Genomic DNA, 22,170 nt, shown 5'->3' with positions numbered 1-22,170 from the left:
CAATCCCACCAGTTTCCACAATCCCACCAACAATCCCACCAGCTTCTACAATCCCACCAACAATCCCACCAGCTTCTACAATCCCACCAACAATCCCACCAGTTTCCACAATCCCACCAGTTTCCACAATCCAACAAATTTCCACAATCTCACCAACAATCCCACCAGCTTCCAAAATCCCACCAGTTTCCACAATCCCACCAGCTTCCACAATCCCACCAGTTTCCACAATCCCATCATCTTCCACAATCCCACCAGCTTCCACAATCCCACCAGCTTCCACAATCCCATCATCTTCCACAACCCCACCAGCTTCCACAATCCCACCAGCTTCCACAATCCGACCAGCTTCCACAATCCCACCAGTTTCCACAACCCCACCAGTTTCCACAACCCCACCAGCTTCCACAATCCAATCATCTTCCACAACCCCATCAGCTTCCACAACCCCACCAGTTTCCACAACCCCACCAGCTTCCACAATCCCATCATTTTCCACAACCCCATTTGCTTCCACAACCCCACCAGTTTCCACAATCCCACCAGCTTCCGCAATCCCACCAGCTTCCAAAATCCCACCAGTTTCCACAATCCCACCAGCTTCCACAATCCCACCAGTTTCCACAATCCCACCAGCTTCCACAATCCCACCAGTTTCCACAATCCCACCAGCTTCTACAATCCCACCAACAATCCCACCAGTTTCCACAATCCCACCAACAATCCCACCAGCTTCTACAATCCCACCAACAATCCCACCAGTTTCCACAATCCCACCGACAATCCCACCAGTTTCCACAATCCCACCAGTTTCCACAATCCCACCGACAATCCCACCAGGTTCCACAATCCCACCAACAATCCCACCAGCTTCTACAATCCCACCAACAATCCCACCAGCTTCTACAATCCCACCAACAATCCCACCAGTTTCCACAATCCCATCAGTTTCCACAATCCAACAAATTTCCACAATCTCACCAACAATCCCACCAGTTTCCAAAATCCCACCAGTTTCCACAATCCCACCAGCTTCCACAATCCCACCAGTTTCCACAATCCCATCATCTTCCACGATCCCACCAGCTTCCACAATCCCACAAGCTTCCACAATCCCATCATCTTCCACAACCCCACCAGCTTCCACAATCCCACCAGCTTCCACAATCCCACCAGCTTCCACAATCCCACCAGTTTCCACAACCCCACCAGTTTCCACAATCCCACCAGTTTCCACAATCCCAACAGTTTCTACAATCCCACCAGTTTCCACAATCCCACCAGCTTCCACAATCCCGCCGATATTCCCACCAGTTTCCACAATCCCACCAGCTTCCACAATCCCGCCGATATTCCCACCAGTCCACAATCCCACCAGTTTCCACAATCCCACAAATTTCCACAATCTCACCAACAATCCCACCAGCTTCCAAACTCCCACCAGTTTCCACAATCCCACCAGCTTCCACAATCCCACCAGTTTCCACAATCCCACCAGCTTCCACAATCCCACCAGCTTCCACAATCCCACCAGCTTCCACAATCCCATCATCTTCCACAATCCCACCAGCTTCCACAATCCCACCAACATTCCCACCAGTTTCCACAATCCCACCAACATTCCCACCAGTTTCCACAATCCCACCAACAATCCCACCAGCTTCCACAATTCCACCAACAATCCCACCAGCTTCCACAATTCCACCAACAATCCCACCAGCTTCCACAATCCCACCAACATTCCCACCAGTTTCCACAATCCCACCAGCTTCCACAATCCCACAGACTATCCCACCAGATTCCACAATCCCACCAGTTTCCACAATCCCACCAGATTCCACAATCCCACCAACATTCCCACCAGTTTCCACAATCCCACCAGTTTCCACAATCCCACCAGCTTCCACAATCCCACCAACTATCCCACCAGCTTCCACAATCCCACCAGTTTCCACAATCCCACCCACTATCCCACCAGCTTCCACAATCCCACCGACTATCCCACCAGTTTCCACAATCCCACAAATTTCCAAAATCCCACCAACATTCCCACCAGTTTCCACAATCCCACCAGCTTCCACAATCCCACAGACTATCCCACCAGATTCCACAATCCCACCAGTTTCCACAATCCCACCAGATTCCACAATCCCACCAACATTCCCACCAGTTTCCACAATCCCACCAGTTTCCACAATCCCACCAGCTTCCACAATCCCACCAACTATCCCACCAGCTTCCACAATCCCACCAGTTTCCACAATCCCACCGACTATCCCACCAGCTTCCACAATCCCACCGACTATCCCACCAGTTTCCACAATCCCACAAATTTCCACAATCTCACCAACAATCCCACCAGCTTCCAAAATCCCACCAGTTTCCACAATCCCACCAGCTTCCACAATCCCACAGACTATCCCACCAGATTCCACAATCCCACCAGTTTCCACAATCCCACCAGATTCCACAATCCCACCAACATTCCCACCAGTTTCCACAATCCCACCAGTTTCCACAATCCCACCAGCTTCCACAATCCCACCAACTATCCCACCAGCTTCCACAATCCCACCAGTTTCCACAATCCCACCGACTATCCCACCAGCTTCCACAATCCCACCGACTATCCCACCAGTTTCCACAATCCCACAAATTTCCACAATCTCACCAACAATCCCACCAGCTTCCAAAATCCCACCAGTTTCCACAATCCCACCAGCTTCCACAATCCCACAGACTATCCCACCAGATTCCACAATCCCACCAGTTTCCACAATCCCACCAGATTCCACAATCCCACCAACATTCCCACCAGTTTCCACAATCCCACCAGTTTCCACAATCCCACCAGCTTCCACAATCCCACCAACTATCCCACCAGCTTCCACAATCCCACCAGTTTCCACAATCCCACCGACTATCCCACCAGCTTCCACAATCCCACCGACTATCCCACCTGTTTCCACAATCCCACAAATTTCCACAATCTCACCAACAATCCCACCAGCTTCCAAAATCCCACCAGTTTCCACAATCCCACCAGCTTCCACAATCCCACCAGTTTCCACAATCCCACCAGCTTCCACAATCCCACCAGTTTCCACAATCCCACCAGCTTCTACAATCCCACCAACAATCCCACCAGTTTCCACAATCCCACCAACAATCCCACCAGCTTCTACAATCCCACCAACAATCCCACCAGTTTCCACAATCCCACCGACAATCCCACCAGTTTCCACAATCCCACCAGTTTCCACAATCCCACCGACAATCCCACCAGTTTCCACAATCCCACCAACAATCCCACCAGCTTCTACAATCCCACCAACAATCCCACCAGTTTCAACAATCCCACCAGTTTCCACAATCCCACAGACTATCCCACCAGATTCCACAATCCCACCAGTTTCCACAATCCCACCAGATTCCACAATCCCACCAACATTCCCACCAGTTTCCACAATCCCACCAGTTTCCACAATCCCACCAGCTTCCACAATCCCACCAACATTCCCACCAGTTTCCACAATCCCACCAACAATCCCACCAGCTTCCACAATTCCACCAACAATCCCACCAGCTTCCACAATTCCACCAACAATCCCACCAGCTTCCACAATCCCACCAACATTCCCACCAGTTTCCACAATCCCACCAGCTTCCACAATCCCACAGACTATCCCACCAGATTCCACAATCCCACCAGTTTCCACAATCCCACCAGATTCCACAATCCCACCAACATTCCCACCAGTTTCCACAATCCCACCAGTTTCCACAATCCCACCAGCTTCCACAATCCCACCAACTATCCCACCAGCTTCCACAATCCCACCAGTTTCCACAATCCCACCGACTATCCCACCAGCTTCCACAATCCCACCGACTATCCCACCAGTTTCCACAATCCCACAAATTTCCAAAATCCCACCAACATTCCCACCAGTTTCCACAATCCCACCAGCTTCCACAATCCCACAGACTATCCCACCAGATTCCACAATCCCACCAGTTTCCACAATCCCACTAGATTCCACAATCCCACCAACATTCCCACCAGTTTCCACAATCCCACCAGTTTCCACAATCCCACCAGCTTCCACAATCCCACCAACTATCCCACCAGCTTCCACAATCCCACCAGTTTCCACAATCCCACCGACTATCCCACCAGCTTCCACAATCCCACCGACTATCCCACCAGTTTCCACAATCCCACAAATTTCCACAATCTCACCAACAATCCCACCAGCTTCCAAAATCCCACCAGTTTCCACAATCCCACCAGCTTCCACAATCCCACAGACTATCCCACCAGATTCCACAATCCCACCAGTTTCCACAATCCCACCAGATTCCACAATCCCACCAACATTCCCACCAGTTTCCACAATCCCACCAGTTTCCACAATCCCACCAGCTTCCACAATCCCACCAACTATCCCACCAGCTTCCACAATCCCACCAGTTTCCACAATCCCACCGACTATCCCACCAGCTTCCACAATCCCACCGACTATCCCACCAGTTTCCACAATCCCACAAATTTCCACAATCTCACCAACAATCCCACCAGCTTCCAAAATCCCACCAGTTTCCACAATCCCACCAGCTTCCACAATCCCACCAGTTTCCACAATCCCACCAGCTTCCACAATCCCACCAGTTTCCACAATCCCACCAGCTTCTACAATCCCACCAACAATCCCACCAGTTTCCACAATCCCACCAACAATCCCACCAGCTTCTACAATCCCACCAACAATCCCACCAGTTTCCACAATCCCACCGACAATCCCACCAGTTTCCACAATCCCACCAGTTTCCACAATCCCACCGACAATCCCACCAGTTTCCACAATCCCACCAACAATCCCACCAGCTTCTACAATCCCACCAACAATCCCACCAGTTTCCACAATCCCACCAGTTTCCACAATCCAACAAATTTCCACAATCTCACCAACAATCCCACCAGCTTCCAAAATCCCACCAGTTTCCACAATCCCACCAGCTTCCACAATCCCACCAGTTTCCACAATCCCATCACCTTCCACAATCCCACCAGCTTCCACAATCCCACCAGCTTCCACAATCCCATCATCTTCCACAACCCCACCAGCTTCCACAATCCCACCAGCTTCCACAATCCCACCAGCTTCCACAATCCCACCAGTTTCCACAACCTCACCAGTTTCCACAACCCCACCAGCTTCCACAATCCCATCATCTTCCACAACCCCATTAGCTTCCACAACCCCACCAGTTTCCACAACCCCACCAGCTTCCACAATCCCATCATTTTCCACAACCACATCAGCTTCCACAACCCCACCAGTTTCCACAATCCCACCAGCTTCCGCAATCCCACCAGCTTCCGCAATCCCACCAGCTTCCAAAATCCCACCAGTTTCCACAATCCCTCCAGCTTCCACAATCCCACCAGTTTCCACAATCCCACCAGATTCCACAATCCCACCAACATTCCCACCAGTTTCCACAATCCCACCAGTTTCCACAATCCCACCAGCTTCCACAATCCCACCAACTATCCCACCAGCTTCCACAATCCCACCAGTTTCCACAATCCCACCGACTATCCCACCAGCTTCCACAATCCCACCGACTATCCCACCAGTTTCCACAATCCCACAAATTTCCACAATCTCACCAACAATCCCACCAGCTTCCAAAATCCCACCAGTTTCCACAATCCCACCAGCTTCCACAATCCCACCAGTTTCCACAATCCCACCAGCTTCCACAATCCCACCAGTTTCCACAATCCCACCAGCTTCTACAATCCCACCAACAATCCCACCAGTTTCCACAATCCCACCAACAATCCCACCAGCTTCTACAATCCCACCAACAATCCCACCAGTTTCCACAATCCCACCAGTTTCCACAATCCCACCAGTTTCCACAATCCCACCGACAATCCCACCAGTTTCCACAATCCCACCAACAATCCCACCAGCTTCTACAATCCCACCAACAATCCCACCAGTTTCCACAATCCCACCAGTTTCCACAATCCAACAAATTTCCACAATCTCACCAACAATCCCACCAGCTTCCAAAATCCCACCAGTTTCCACAATCCCACCAGCTTCCACAATCCCACCAGTTTCCACAATCCCATCATCTTCCACAATCCCACCAGCTTCCACAATCCCACCAGCTTCCACAATCCCATCATCTTCCACAACCCCACCAGCTTCCACAATCCCACCAGCTTCCACAATCCCACCAGCTTCCACAATCCCACCAGTTTCCACAACCTCACCAGTTTCCACAACCCCACCAGCTTCCACAATCCCATCATCTTCCACAACCCCATTAGCTTCCACAACCCCACCAGTTTCCACAACCCCACCAGCTTCCACAATCCCATCATTTTCCACAACCACATCAGCTTCCACAACCCCACCAGTTTCCACAATCCCACCAGCTTCCGCAATCCCACCAGCTTCCGCAATCCCACCAGCTTCCAAAATCCCACCAGTTTCCACAATCCCACCAGCTTCCACAATCCCACCAGTTTCCACAATCCCACCAGCTTCCACAATCCCACCAGTTTCCACAATCCCACCAGCTTCTACAATCCCACCAACAATCCCACCAGTTTCCACAATCCCACCAACAATCCCACCAGCTTCTACAATCCCACCAACAATCCCACCAGTTTCCACAATCCCACCGACAATCCCACCAGTTTCCACAATCCCACCAGTTTCCACAATCCCACCGACAATCCCACCAGTTTCCACAATCCCACCAACAATCCCACCAGCTTCTACAATCCCACCAACAATCCCACCAGTTTCTACAATCCCACCAACAATCCCACCAGTTTCCACAATCCCACCAGTTTCCACAATCCAACAAATTTCCACAATCTCACCAACAATCCCACCAGCTTCCAAAATCCCACCAGTTTCCACAATCCCACCAGCTTCCACAATCCCACCAGTTTCCACAATCCAATCATCTTCCACAATCCCACCAGCTTCCACAATCCCACCAGCTTCCACAATCCCATCATCTTCCACAACCCCACCAGCTTCCACAATCCCACCAGCTTCCACAATCCCACCAGCTTCCACAATCCCACCAGTTTCCACAACCCCACCAGTTTCCACAACCCCACCAGCTTCCACAATCCCATCATCTTCCACATCCCCATCAGCTTCCACAACCCCACCAGTTTCCACAACCCCACCAGCTTCCACAATCCCATCATTTTCCACAACCCCATCAGCTTCCACAACCCCACCAGTTTCCACAATCCCACCAGCTTCCGCAATCCCACCAGCTTCCAAAATCCCACCAGTTTCCACAATCCCACCAGCTTCCAAAATCCCACCAGTTTCCACAACCCCACCAGCTTCCACAATCCCACCAGTTTCCACAACCCCACCAGCTTCCACAATCCCACCAGTTTCCACAATCCCACCAGTTTCCACAATCCCAGCTGGTGAATGAAGGACTTGGTGATAATCAGAAGATGTCAGTCAGTGATTTTTTTTATAGATTTTTTTTGTCCGATCAACAGGTTAAGAGAGGGAGCCAACAAGGAGATCCTGGGTATCATCGTATCCTACAAAGTCAAAGTGAAGCTTGTTGTGTCTCGAGGCGGGTATGCACTTTACACATACATCTTAGTGTTAGGGTATGCACTTTACACATACATCTTGGTGTTAGGGTATGCACTTTACACATACATCTTGGTGTTAGGGTATGCACTTTACACATACATCTTGGTGTTAGGGTATGCACTTTACACATACATCTTGGTGTCAGAGTTAGGGTTTAAACATACATCTTGGTGTCAGAGTTAGGGTTTAAACATACATCTTGGTGTTAGATTTAGGGTTTAAACATACATCTTGGTGTTAGAGTTAGGGGTTAAACATACATCTTGGTGTCAGATTTAGGGGTTAAACATACATCTTGGTGTCAGATTTAGGGTTTAAACATACATCTTGGTGTCAGAGTTAGGGGTTAAACATACATCTTGGTGTCAGATTTAGGGTTTAAACATACATCTTGGTGTCAGAGTTAGGGTTTAAACATACATCTTGGTGTCAGAGTTAGGGTTTAAACATACATCTTGGTGTCAGATTTAGGGTTTAAACATACATCTTGGTGTCAGATTTAGGGTTTAAACATACATCTTGGTGTCAGAGTTAGGGTTTAAACATACATCTTGGTGTCAGAGTTAGGGTTTAAACATACATCTTGGTGTCAGATTTAGGGTTTAAACATACATCTTGGTGTCAGATTTAGGGTTTAAACATACATCTTGGTGTCAGATTTAGGGTTTAAACATACATCTTGGTGTCAGAGTTAGGGTTTAAACATACATCTTGGTGTCAGAGTTAGGGTTTAAACATACATCTTGGTGTCAGATTTAGGGTTTAAACACATCTTGGTGTCAGATTTAGGGTTTAAACATACATCTTGGTGTCAGATTTAGGGTTTAAACATACATCTTGGTGTCAGAGTTAGGGTTTTAACATACATCTTGGTGTCAGATTTAGGGTTTACACATAATATCATAAGATGGTTAATGTTAATGTAATGAATTAGTATTCTAATTCCTAATTCTATGTTACTGTATTGCTGAGGTAAAAAAAAAAAAAAAACTGACAATGTTTCATTGATTTCAGACTCTTAGGAGATCTTGCAACGAGGTAAACAGAGATGTTTCTGTAATGACGTTGCATGCCAATACTGGTGGCTAGAGTTGTAGTGCTATTTGTTTTGCTGAAGAGATGTACATATATATATATACTCTACGTGTTATACAGAGCAGACTGTAATATTAGTATAATAATACAAGATGTAACATACATTGAAATGCTAATTCATAAAACTTGTTTGTTCATCATACATCAATCATCTACATGTAGTTTCATTTTCTTTTCCAGTGATGTCCATGTTGAGCTCCCCTTTACGTTAATGCATCCCAAACCAAGCGAAGATGCAATCTACAGAGATGGTGTGTTTCTATTTTTATGCAGTATTTTCAGTTCACAAGTTTTCAACGTCTTTCTGTTTTCAATCAATCAACAAACACCTTTCTTGGTCTAAAATGATGAATTATAATGGTCCATTCATTGTATTTCAGCTGCAGACGAGGCGCCAATAGACACAAACTTGATAGAATTTGACACAAAGTAAGAAGCTCTACTCCTGGTCTTTCTGATAGTGTAACACAGTATAACACAGTCACCCTGTTTGTCTGTCTGTCTGTCTGTCACTCTAACATACTGGGCCTTGTTGCTTGCTGCCTATGCTTGCTGCTTACTGCCTGCTGCTTACTGATAGCTGCTTACTGCTTACTGCCTGCTGCTTACTGATAGCTGCTTACTGCCTTCTGCTTGCTGCTTACTGCCTGCTGCTTACTGCCTTCTGCTTACTGCTTACTGCCTGCTGCTTACTGCCTTCTGCTTACTGCTTACTGCCTGCTGCTTACTGCCTGCTGCTTACTGCCTTCTGCCTGCTGCTTACTGCCTGCTGCTTACTGCCTGCTGCTTACTGCTTGCTGCCTGCTGCTTACTGCCTGCTGCTTACTGCTTACTGCCTGCTGCTTACTGATAGCTGCTTACTGCCTTCTGCTTGCTGCTTACTGCCTGCTGCTTACTGCCTTCTGCTTACTGCTTACTGCCTGCTGCTTACTGCCTGCTGCTTACTGCCTGCTGCTTACTGCTTACTGATAGCTGCTTACTGCCTGCTGCTTACTGCCTTCTGCTTACTGCTTACTGCCTGCTGCTTACTGCCTGCTGCTTACTGCCTGCTGCTTACTGCTTACTGCTTACTGCCTGCTGCTTACTGCCTGCTGCTTACTGCCTGCTGCTTACTGCCTGCTGTTTACTGCCTGTTGCTTACTGCTTACTGCCTGCTGCTTACTGCCTGCTGCTTACTGCTTACTGCCTGCTGCTTACTGCCTGCTGCTTACTGCTTACTGCCTGCTGCTTACTGCCTGCTGCTTACTGCCTGCTGCTTACTGCTTACTGCCTGCTGCTTACTGCCTGCTGTTTACTGCCTGCTGTTTACTGCCTGTTGCTTACTGCTTACTGCCTGCTGCTTACTGCCTGCTGCTTACTGCTTACTGCCTGCTGCTTACTGCCTGCTGCTTACTGCTTACTGCCTGCTGCTTACTGCTTACTGCCTGCTGCTTACTGCCTGCTGCTTACTGCTTACTGCCTGCTGCTTACTGCCTGCTGCTTACTGCCTGCTGCTTACTGCCTGCTGCTTACTGCTTACTGCTTACTGCCTGCTGCTTACTGCCTGCTGCTTACTGCCTGCTGCTTACTGCTTACTGCCTGCTGCTTACTGCCTGCTGCTTACTGCCTTCTGCTTGCTGCTTACTGCCTGCTGCTTACTGCCTGCTGCTTACTGCTTACTGCCTGCTGCTTACTGCCTTCTGCTTGCTGCTTACTGCCTGCTGCTTACTGCCTGCTGTTTACTGCCTGTTGCTTACTGCCTGCTGTTTACTGCCTGTTGCTTACTGCCTCTACTTGCTACTTACTGCCTGCTGTTTACTGCCTGCTGCTTACTGCCTCTACTTGCTACTTACTGCCTGCTGCTTACTGCCTCTACTTGCTACTTACTGCCTGCTGCTTACTGCCTCTACTTGCTACTTACTGCCTGCTGCTTACTGCCTTCTGCTTGCTGCTTACTGCCTGCTGCTTACTGCCTGCTGCTTACTGCTTACTGCCTGCTGCTTACTGCCTTCTGCTTGCTGCTTACTGCCTGCTGCTTACTGCCTGCTGTTTACTGCCTGTTGCTTACTGCCTGCTGTTTACTGCCTGTTGCTTACTGCCTCTACTTGCTACTTACTGCCTGCTGTTTACTGCCTGCTGCTTACTGCCTCTACTTGCTACTTACTGCCTGCTGCTTACTGCCTCTACTTGCTACTTACTGCCTGTTGCTTACTGCCTGCTGCTTACTGCCTCTACTTGCTACTTACTGCCTGCTGCTTACTGCCTGTTGCCTTCTGCTTAATGCCTGCTGCCTTCTGCCTGCTGCTTACTGCCTGTTGCTTACTGCCTGTTGCTTACTGCCTCTACTTGCTACTTACTGCCTGCTGCACCACTTGTCCTCGTCAATAAAACATGGCTTCACTTCCTCCTGTTTCATTTCCTCTCTATAACAACCCATCTCTGGTCATACAGCCTAACAGTCCATCTCTGGTCATACAGCCTAACAGTCCATCTCTGGTCATACAGCCTAACAGCCCATCTCTGACCATACAGCCTAACAGTCCATCTCTGACCATACAGCCTAACAGTCCATCTCTGACCATACAGCCTAACAGCCCATCTCTGACCATACAGCCTAACAGCCCATCTCTGACCATACAGCCTAACAGCCCATCTCTGACCATACAGCCTAACAGCCCATCTCTGGTCATACAGCCTAACAGTCCATCTCTGGTCATACAGCCTAACAGTCCATCTCTGGTCATACAGCCTAACAGCCCATCTCTGGTCATACAGCCTAACAGTCCATCTCTGACCATACAGCCTAACAGCCCATCTCTGACCATACAGCCTAACAGCCCATCTCTGACCACACAGCCTAACAGCCCATCTCTGGTCATACAGCCTATCTCTGGTCATACAGCCTAACAGCCCATCTCTGACCATACAGCCTAACAGCCCATCTCTGGTCATACAGCCTAACAGCCCATCTCTGGTCATACAGCCTAACAGCCCATCTCTGACCATACAGCCTAACAGTCCATCTCTGGTCATGCAGCCTAACAGCCCATCTCTGACCATACAGCCTAACAGCCCATCTCTGACCATACAGCCTAACAGCCCATCTCTGGCCATACAGCCTAACAGTCCATCTCTGGTCATACAGCCTAACAGCCCATCTCTGACCATACAGCCTAACAGTCCATCTCTGGTCATACAGCCTAACAGCCCATCTCTGGTCATACAGCCTAACAGCCCATCTCTGACCATACAGCCTAACAGCCCATCTCTGGTCATACAGCCTAACAGCCCATCTCTGACCATACAGCCTAACAGTCCATCTCTGACCATACAGCCTAACAGTCCATCTCTGGCCATACAGCCTAACAGTCCATCTCTGACCATGCAGCCTAACAGTCCATCTCTGACCATGCAGCCTAACAGCCCATCTCTGACCATGCAGCCTAACAGCCCATCTCTGACCATACAGCCTAACAGCCCATCTCTGACCATGCAGCCTAACAGCCCATCTCTGACCATACAGCCTAACAGCCCATCTCTGACCATACAGCCTAACAGCCCATCTCTGGTCATACAGCCTAACAGCCCATCTCTGACCATGCAGCCTAACAGCCCATCTCTGACCATACAGCCTAACAGCCCATCTCTGACCATACAGCCTAACAGCCCATCTCTGACCATGCAGCCTAACAGCCCATCTCTGACCATACAGCCTAACAGCCCATCTCTGGTCATACAGCCTAACAGTCCATCTCTGACCATACAGCCTAACAGTCCATCTCTGGTCATACAGCCTAACAGTCCATCTCTGACCATACAGCCTAACAGCCCATCTCTGACCATACAGCCTAACAGTCCATCTCTGGTCATACAGCCTAACAGTCCATCTCTGACCATACAGCCTAACAGTCCATCTCTGACCATACAGCCTAACAGTCCATCTCTGACCATACAGCCTAACAGCCCATCTCTGGTCATACAGCCTAACAGCCCATCTCTGACCATGCAGCCTAACAGCCCATCTCTGGTCATACAGCCTAACAGCCCATCTCTGACCATGCAGCCTAACAGCCCATCTCTGACCATGCAGCCTAACAGCCCATCTCTGGTCATGCACATTAACCAGCAAATAGGCCCGATTATGAATAATACATTCAATATTCAGTGTCTTTCATGTAATGTTGTCTCTCCCAGCACACCTCTTTATCGTTTCAATCCCCTTTGTTTTATGGCCATTTGTATGACTGACAGCAGGAAAGAGATGTAACCATGGCAGGTTTCTGTAGCTCCCAGGCTGTTAGAAGCATTAGTGTTGTTGACGGACCTGTGTCATGATGTGCTGACGATGCCATTTCAGACGTGATGCGCTGACGATACCATTTCAGACGTGATGTGCCGACGATGCCATTTCAGACGTGATGTGCTGACGTGTTTCCTAAACCCCGTAATGTCTGTAAATGACTATGACCAAGATTCAATCAAAAAAAAAATAATGCATTTGTCCGCAATGCGCGTTTTTAGAAGGGCAATGTTCGTGCGTTCGCGGAGCCTACTGCTCACGGTAAACGCTGCGCATTGTATGTCGGGTTCAGTGGGAAATTCACTTTTATTAAACGGTGCATTGTCCAACTCCGCGATCCGGATTGATTACCGAAATAAACAACGGCAACAGTAACAACGCAAAAGAACAACGACAACAACAGAATAAGCTAAGACGTTTGCTGAGCTGACCATAAGCCTACAGTGAATAAATAATCAAAATAATTGTGTGGTAATCTTGATTTCACCCCTTTTTTGAACCACCTATGTGTAGTGCAATATTAAGTTGTTATAAAGGACTGTGAGCTTTATAACGGCTTAAACAGTATAGTCTCTAATCAATGCACTTCAGTAAATATCTTTGATCTAAAACACGTTATTGAACATCTGATCTAATACACGTTACTAAACATCTGATCTAATACACGTTACTAAACATCTGATCTAATACACGTTACTAAACATCTGATCTAATACACGTTACTAAACATCTGATCTAATACACGTTACTAAACATCTGATCTAATACACGTTACTAAACATCTGATCTAATACACGTTACTAAACATCTGATCTAATACACGTTACTAAACATCTGATCTAATACACGTTACTAAACATCTGATCTAATACACATTACTAAACATCTGATCTAATACACGTTACTAAACATCTGATCTAATACACGTTACTAAACATCTGATCTAATACACGTTACTAAACATCTGATCTAATGCACTTTGCTAGTCATCTGATCTAGTAAACTTTACTAAACATCTTATCTAGTACAATTTACTAAACAAATGTCTCCCCATCTGCCATGAACCAAAATGTCTCCCCATCTGCCATGAACCAAAATGTCTCCCCGTCTGCTATAAATCTAAATGTCTCCCCATCTGCCATGAACCAAAATGTCTCCCCATCTGCCATGAACCAAAATGTCTCCCCGTCTGCTATAAATCTAAATGTCTCCCCATCTGCCATGAACCAAAATGTCTCCCCATCTGCCATGAACCAAAATGTCTCCCCGTCTGCTATAAATCTAAATGTCTCCCCATCTGCCATGAACCAAAATGTCTCCCCATCTGCCATGAACCAAAATGTCTCCCCGTCTGCTATAAATCTAAATGTCTCCCCATCTGCCATGAACCAAAATGTCTCCCCATCTGCCATGAACCAAAATGTCTCCCCGTCTGCTATAAATCTAAATGTCTCCCCATCTGCCATGAACCAAAATGTCTCCCCATCTGCCATGAACCAAAATGTCTCCCCGTCTACTATAAATCTAAATGTCTCCCCATCTGCCATGAATCAAAATGTCTCCCCATCTGCCATGAATCAAAATTTCTCCCCGTCTGCTATAAATCAAAATGTCTCCCCATCTGCCACGAATCAAAATGTCTCCCCGTCTGCTATAAATCAAAATGTCTCCCCATCTGCCATGAACCAAAATGTCTCCCCATCTGCCATGAACCAAAATGTCTCCCCGTCTGCCACGAACCAAAATGTCTCCCCGTCTGCCATGAACCAAAATGTCTCCCTCTGTCTGCCATCAATCATTAATGCACTTAAAGTGTACTTCTGGATCCTGACTAACTGAGTTTACTCTCTCCAGCGACGATGACATCATCTTTGAGGATTTTGCGCGGCAGCGGTTGATCGGAGCGAAAGACGATGAGGACGAGGAGGGTGCAGACTCTCCCAAGCTGAACCACAGATAGAGGAGGGAGATGGAAGCTGCTGTGTTGTTCCTGTGTTGTGGTACAGAGGAGCTACTGTGACTGGAGGAGAGAGGGAGACCCTTTAGAGTCCAGGGAGACCTTTTAAACACACTCACAGTGGTGCCGTTGTCCTGTTCTTGTTCACATTCGTCTTCTCCATACAGCAAGGATGTTAGAGAGAAAGTTTAGAGGAAATGAGGCCTAGGTGTGGTTTGGTTTGAGGGGGGTGGACCTTGAGTTCTAGGTGTGGTGTGGTTTGAGGGGGGTGGACCTTGAGGTCTAGTCGTGGTGTGGTTTGAGGGGAGTGGACCTTGAGTTCTAGTCGTGGTGTGGTTTGAGGGGAGTGGACCTTGAGGCCTAGTCGTGGTGTGGTTTGAGGGGAGTGGACCTTGAGGCCTAGTCGTGGTGTGGTTTGAGGGGAGTGGACCTTGAGGCCTAGTCGTGGTGGGGTTTGAGGGGAGTGGACCTTGAGTTCTTTAATGACTCTGTTATACAGTGGCTTGCGGAAGTATTCACCCCCCTTGGCATTTTTCCTATTTTGTTGCCTTACAACCTGGAATTAAAATAGATTTTTGGGTGGGTTTGTATCATTTGATTGACACAACACGCCTACCACCAGCTGCATGTCTCTGTCTAAAGTTTTGGATATTTTTTATAACCCAACCCTGATCTGTACTTCTCCACAACTTTGTCCCTGACCTGTTTGGTGAGCTCCTTAGTCTTCATGGTGCCCCTTGGTCTTCATGGTGCCCATTGCTTAGTGGTGTTGCAGACTCTGGGGCCTTTCAGAACAGGTGTATATGTACTGAGATCACGTGACACTTAGATTGCACACAGGTGGACTTTATTTAACTAATGACGTGTCTTCTGAAGGTAATTGGTTGCACCAGATCTTATTTAGGGGCTTCCTAGCGAAGGGAGTGAATACATATGCACGCTCCACTTTTCAGTTTTTAATTAATTATTTATTTTTGAAACAAGATATTCTTTTTTTTTTCACTTCACCAATTTGAACTATTTAATCTAAGTCCATTACATAAAATAAAACTATATTTAAATTACAGATCGTAATACAACAAAATAGGAAAAACACCAAGGGGATGAATACTTTTGCAAGGCGCTGTACCTGGTTACATTAGGACTGAGCAGTCACCTTTGTATTGCAATGAGATTTAATGTAACTACAGTTCTGGCCTTCATATGTAAGGAATACTGGAACTACTGCCTAAACCAATGGCTTGATAATAGCAATGCACAGAGCAGAACAGCCCACTGTATCCCCCCAAGAGGACAGTTCACTATATCACCCCAAGAGCAGAACAGCCCACTGTATCACCCCAAGAGGACAGTCCACTGTACCACCCCAAGAGCAGAACAGCCCACTGTATCACCCCAAGAGGACAGTCCACTGTATCACCCCAAGAGCAGAACAGCCCACTGTATCACCCCAAGAGGACAGTCCACTGTACCACCCCAAGAGCAGGACAGCCCACTGTACCACCCCAAGAGCAGGACAGTCCACTGTACCACCCCAAGAGCAGGACAGTCCACTGTATCACCACAAGAGCAGGACAGTCCACTGTATCACCCCAAGAACAGGACAGTCCACTGTATCACCCCAAGAACAGGACAGTCCACTGTATCACCCCAAGAGCAGGACAGTCCACTGTATCACCCCAAGAACAGGACAGTCCACTGTATCACCCCAAGAGCAGGACAGTCCACTGTATCACCACAAGAACAGGACAGTCCACTGTACCACCCCAAGAGCAGGACAGTCCACTGTATCACCCCAAGAGCAGGACAGTCCACTGTATCACCCCAAGAACAGGACAGTCCACTGTATCACCCCAAGAGCAGGACAGTCCACTGTATCACCACAAGAACAGGACAGTCCACTGTATCACCCCAAGAGCAGGACAGTCCACTGTATCACCACAAGAACAGGACAGTCCACTGTATCACCCCAAGAGAAGGACAGTCCACTGTATCACCCCAAGAGAAGGACAGTCCACTGTATCACCCCAAGAGAAGGACAGTCCACTGTACCACCCCAAGAACATGACAGTCCACTGTACCACCCCAAGAGCAGGACAGTCCACTGTACCACCCCAAGAGAAGGACAGCCCACTGTACCACCCCAAGAGAAGGACAGCCCACTGTACCACCCCAAGAGCAGGACAGTACACTGTACCACCCCAAGAGCAGGACATTCACACAACAATAAATTACTGACATAAAAGTACAAATTTTCAATCAGCTTATCAACCCCCCCCCCCCCCCCCCTTACTACAGGGGTACCGTACCACTACATGGGTACCACACCACTACAGGGGTCCAATACCACTACAGGGGTACCGCACTACTACAGGGGTTCCACACCACTACAGGGGTACCACACTACTACAGGGGTACCACACTACTACAGGGCTACCACACTACTACAGGGGTACCACAGCACTACAGGGGTACCATACCACTACAGGGGTACCACACCACTACAGGGGTACCATACCACTACAGGGGTACCACACCACTACAGGGGTATAACACCACTACAGGGGTAACACACCACTACAGGGGTACCACACCACTACAGGGGTACCACACCACTACAAGGGTACCACACTACTACAGGGGTACCACACCACTACAGGTGTACCACACCATTACAGGGGTACCACACTACTACAGGGGTAATGTACCACTACAGGGGTACCATACCACTACAGGGGTACCACACCACTACAGGTGTACCACACCATTACAGGGGTACCACACCACTACAGGGGCACCGTACCACTACAGGGGTACCATACCACTACAGGGGTACCACACCACTACAGGGGTACCACACTACTACAGGGGTACCACACTACTACAGGGGTACCACACTACTACAGGGGTACCACACTACTACAGGGGTACCACACCACTACAGGGGTACCACACCACTACAGGGGTACAGCACCACTACAGGGGTACCACACCACTACAGGGGTACAGCACCACTACAGGGGTACCACACCACTACAGGGGTACCACACTACTACAGGGGTACCACACCACTACAGGGGTACCACACCACTACAGGGGTACCACACTACTACAGGGGTACCACACTACTACAGGGGTACCACACCACTACTACAGGGGTACCAGGGGTACCAGGGGTACCACACCACTACTACAGGGGTACCACACCACTACAGGGGTACCACACCACTACAGGGGTACCACACCACTACAGGGGTACCGTACCACTACTACGGGGGTACCACACCACTACAGGGGTACCACACCACTACAGGGGTACCGTACCACTACAGGGGTACCACACTACTACAGGGGTACCACACCACTACAGGGGTACCACACTACTACAGGGCTACCACACTACTACAGGGGTACCACACCACTACAGGGGTACCACACCACTACAGGGGTACCACACTACTACAGGGGTACCACACTACTACAGGGGTAACACACCACTACAGGGGTACCAGGGGTACCTGGTAGTAGAGGGGGTACGCATCTGGAAGTTGAATGTTGAATATGGGCGGCAGGGTAGCCTAGTGGTTAGAGCATTGGACTAATAACCGTAAGGTTGCAAGTTCTGCCCCTGAACAGGCAGTTAAACCACTGTTCCCCGGTAGGCCGTCATTAAAAATAAGAATTAGTTCTTAACTGCCTAGTTAAATAAAGGTTTAAATAATAATAATTTTGCCGTAAAAAAAATACATGTAGATTAAGGGCTGGATTCAATCCATATCGCCTTTAAATGTCTATGGAGGTGTAACAGATCCACAATACGGTTTGAATCCAGCCCGACTATCCTCCATCTAGCACGCTATTGGCTAAGGCCCCAATATACTCCTATAAGAAATGCATGTCAATTTAAAGTTGTTCTAGTCACTCTTGGCTTGTTAGGCCTAGATTCCATCAGATCAAAGCTGTAAACCCGGGTAGTTGATGTTTTTTTGGCGGTGTCGGAGGCGGAACTGTTTAGGAGCTGTCAAATCGGTGAGCTGCATTGTCAGGAAGCCACACCCATTCGACGAGATTTAGAAGTTCCGAACGAGAAAGAGTTTATTGCTTTATACGAATAATAACGCTCAAATTTAAAAATCATTCAAAACAAAAAATTACGAGGATTTCTAGCAGGCTAATCCAGGTGTAGATTACATCACACATTCCAGTGTTTTTTTAAATGTATTTTTCTACTTTATTTATAAACTAGGCAAGTCATGACGCCCTAGGAACAATGCGTTAACTACCTTAGGTTACGAGTCCAACGCTCTACCCACTAGGCTATGCTGCCGCCCCAGGTAGCCTTTGAACTTGGAAACAAGGCTGCATGGGTTTTCTCATCGCGACTCCGCGCCGCGAACAGCAATGTCCACTTTAGGTAAATGCCGGGAGCCGCTTGTGGATTTGACAGCTCTAACGCAGTTCCACCTCAGACACCGCCAAAACAACAACTATTCGGGTGTCGGATATCACTGATCTGATAGAATTCAGCCCCAAATCTAATGTAATATAATACTGTAGGGGTTAATGTAATATAATACTGTAGGGGTTAATGTATTATAATACTGTAGGGGTTAATGTAATATAATACTGTAGGGGTTAGGGGTTAATGTAATATAATACTGTAGGGGTTAATGTATTATAATACTGTAGGGGTTAGGGGTTAATGTATTATAATACTGTAGGGGTTAGGGGTTAATGTAATATAATAATGTAGGGGTTAATGTATTATAATACTGTAGGGGTTAGGGGTTAATGTATTATAATACTGTAGGGGTTAATGTATTATAATACTGTAGGGGTTAATGTATTATAATACTCTAGGGGTTAATGTATTATAATACTGTAGGGGTTAGGGGTTAATGTATTATAATACTGTAGGGGTTAATGTATTATAATACTGTAGGGGTTAATGTAATATAATACTGTAGGGGTTAATGTAATATAATACTGTAGGGGTTAATGTAATATAATACTGTAGGGGTTAATGTATTATAATACTGTAGGGGTTAATGTATTATAATACTGTAGGGGTTAATGTATTATAATACTGTAGGGGTTAGGGGTTAATGTAATATAATACTGTAGGGGTTAATGTAATATGATACTGTAGGGGTTAATGTATTATAATACTGTAGGGGTTAATGTAATATAATACTGTAGGGGTTAATGTAATATAATACTGTAGGGGTTAATGTATTATAATACTGTAGGGGTTAATGTAATATAATACTGTAGGGGTTAATGTATTATAATACTGTAGGGGTTAATGTATTATAATACTGTAGGGGTTAATGTAATATAATACTGTAGGGGCTAATGTAATATAATACTGTAGGGGTTAATGTAATATAATACTGTAGGGGTTAATGTAATATAATACTGTAGGGGTTAATGTATTATAATACTGTAGGGGTTAATGTAATATAATACTGTAGGGGTTAATGTAATATAATACTGTAGGGGTTAATGTAATATAATACTGTAGGGGTTAATGTATTATAATACTTTAGAGGTTAATGTATTATAATACTGTAGGGGTTAATGTATTATAATACTGTAGGGGTTAATGTATTATAATACTGTAGGGGTTAGGGGTTAATGAATTATAATACTGTAGGGGTTAATGTATTATAATACTGTAGGGGTTAATGTATTATAATACTGTAGTGGTTAGGGGTTAATGTATTATAATACTGTAGGGGTTAATGTATTATAATACTGTAGGGGTTAGGGGTTAATGAATTATAATACTGTAGGGGTTAATGTATTATAATACTGTAGTGGTTAATGTATTATAATACTGTAGGGGTTAGGGGTTAATGTAATATAATACTGTAGGGGTTAATGTATTATAATACTGTAGGGGTTAATGTATTATAATACTGTAGTGGTTAGGGGTTAATGTATTATAATACTGTAGGGGTTAATGTATTATAATACTGTAGTGGTTAATGTAATATAATACTGTAGGGGTTAATGTAATATAATACTGTAGGGGTCAATGTAATATAATACTGTAGGGGTTAATGTATTATAATACTGTAGGGGTTAATGTATTATAATACTCTAGGGGTTAATGTATTATAATACTGTAGGGGTTAGGGGTTAATGTATTATAATACTGTAGGGGTTAATGTATTATAATACTGTAGGGGTTAATGTAATATAATACTGTAGGGGTTAATGTAATATAATACTGTAGGGGTTAATGTAATATAATACTGTAGGGGTTAATGTATTATAATACTGTAGGGGTTAATGTATTATAATACTGTAGGGGTTAATGTATTATAATACTGTAGGGGTTAGGGGTTAATGTAATATAATACTGTAGGGGTTAATGTAATATGATACTGTAGGGGTTAATGTATTATAATACTGTAGGGGTTAATGTAATATAATACTGTAGGGGTTGATGTAATATAATACTGTAGGGGTTAATGTATTATAATACTCTAGGGGTTAATGTAATATAATACTGTAGGGGTTAATGTATTATAATACTGTAGGGGTTAATGTATTATAATACTGTAGGGGTTAATGTAATATAATACTGTAGGGGCTAATGTAATATAATACTGTAGGGGTTAATGTAATATAATACTGTAGGGGTTAATGTAATATAATACTGTAGGGGTTAATGTATTATAATACTGTAGGGGTTAATGTAATATAATACTGTAGGGGTTAATGTAATATAATACTGTAGGGGTTAATGTAATATAATACTGTAGGGGTTAATGTATTATAATACTTTAGAGGTTAATGTATTATAATACTGTAGGGGTTAATGTATTATAATACTGTAGGGGTTAATGTAATATAATACTGTAGGGGTTAGGGGTTAATGAATTATAATACTGTAGGGGTTACTGTATTATAATACTGTAGGGGTTAATGTATTATAATACTGTAGTGGTTAGGGGTTAATGTATTATAATACTGTAGGGGTTAATGTATTATAATACTGTAGGGGTTAGGGGTTAATGAATTATAATACTGTAGGGGTTAATGTATTATAATACTGTAGTGGTTAATGTATTATAATACTGTAGGGGTTAGGGGTTAATGTAATATAATACTGTAGGGGTTAATGTATTATAATACTGTAGGGGTTAATGTATTATAATACT

The 22,170-nt window shown here is 46.0% G+C and overlaps 2 protein-coding genes across 2 annotated transcripts in view; both read left to right on the top strand.

Annotated features, from left to right (window-relative positions):
- The window catches only part of arrb1 (arrestin, beta 1), a 78,015-nt gene extending 61,967 nt beyond the window's left edge, over positions 1–16,048 (top strand). The window contains exons 12-16 of the mRNA XM_036962082.2: positions 7,565–7,648; positions 8,682–8,705; positions 8,943–9,013; positions 9,143–9,191; positions 14,896–16,048. Of these exons, the coding sequence (XP_036817977.1) occupies positions 7,565–7,648; positions 8,682–8,705; positions 8,943–9,013; positions 9,143–9,191; positions 14,896–15,001 (334 nt within the window). The 3' untranslated portion in view covers positions 15,002–16,048. The remainder of the gene's footprint in view (positions 1–7,564; positions 7,649–8,681; positions 8,706–8,942; positions 9,014–9,142; positions 9,192–14,895) is intronic.
- On the top strand, positions 14,083–14,880 carry LOC149972440 (uncharacterized; the record flags this gene model as incomplete). The annotated part of the gene is made up of 1 exon (XM_090218065.1): positions 14,083–14,880. A coding segment is annotated over one exon (798 nt), but the record flags the coding sequence as incomplete, so codon positions are not given.
- Positions 16,049–22,170: the final 6,122 nt, after the last annotated feature.

Source organism: Oncorhynchus mykiss, chromosome 24 (assembly GCF_057628025.1).
Source record: "Oncorhynchus mykiss isolate SJ-2025 chromosome 24, ASM5762802v1, whole genome shotgun sequence".
In the NCBI taxonomy this organism is placed as follows: domain Eukaryota; kingdom Metazoa; phylum Chordata; class Actinopteri; order Salmoniformes; family Salmonidae; genus Oncorhynchus; species Oncorhynchus mykiss.
This window is presented reverse-complemented; position numbering and strand designations above follow the sequence as displayed.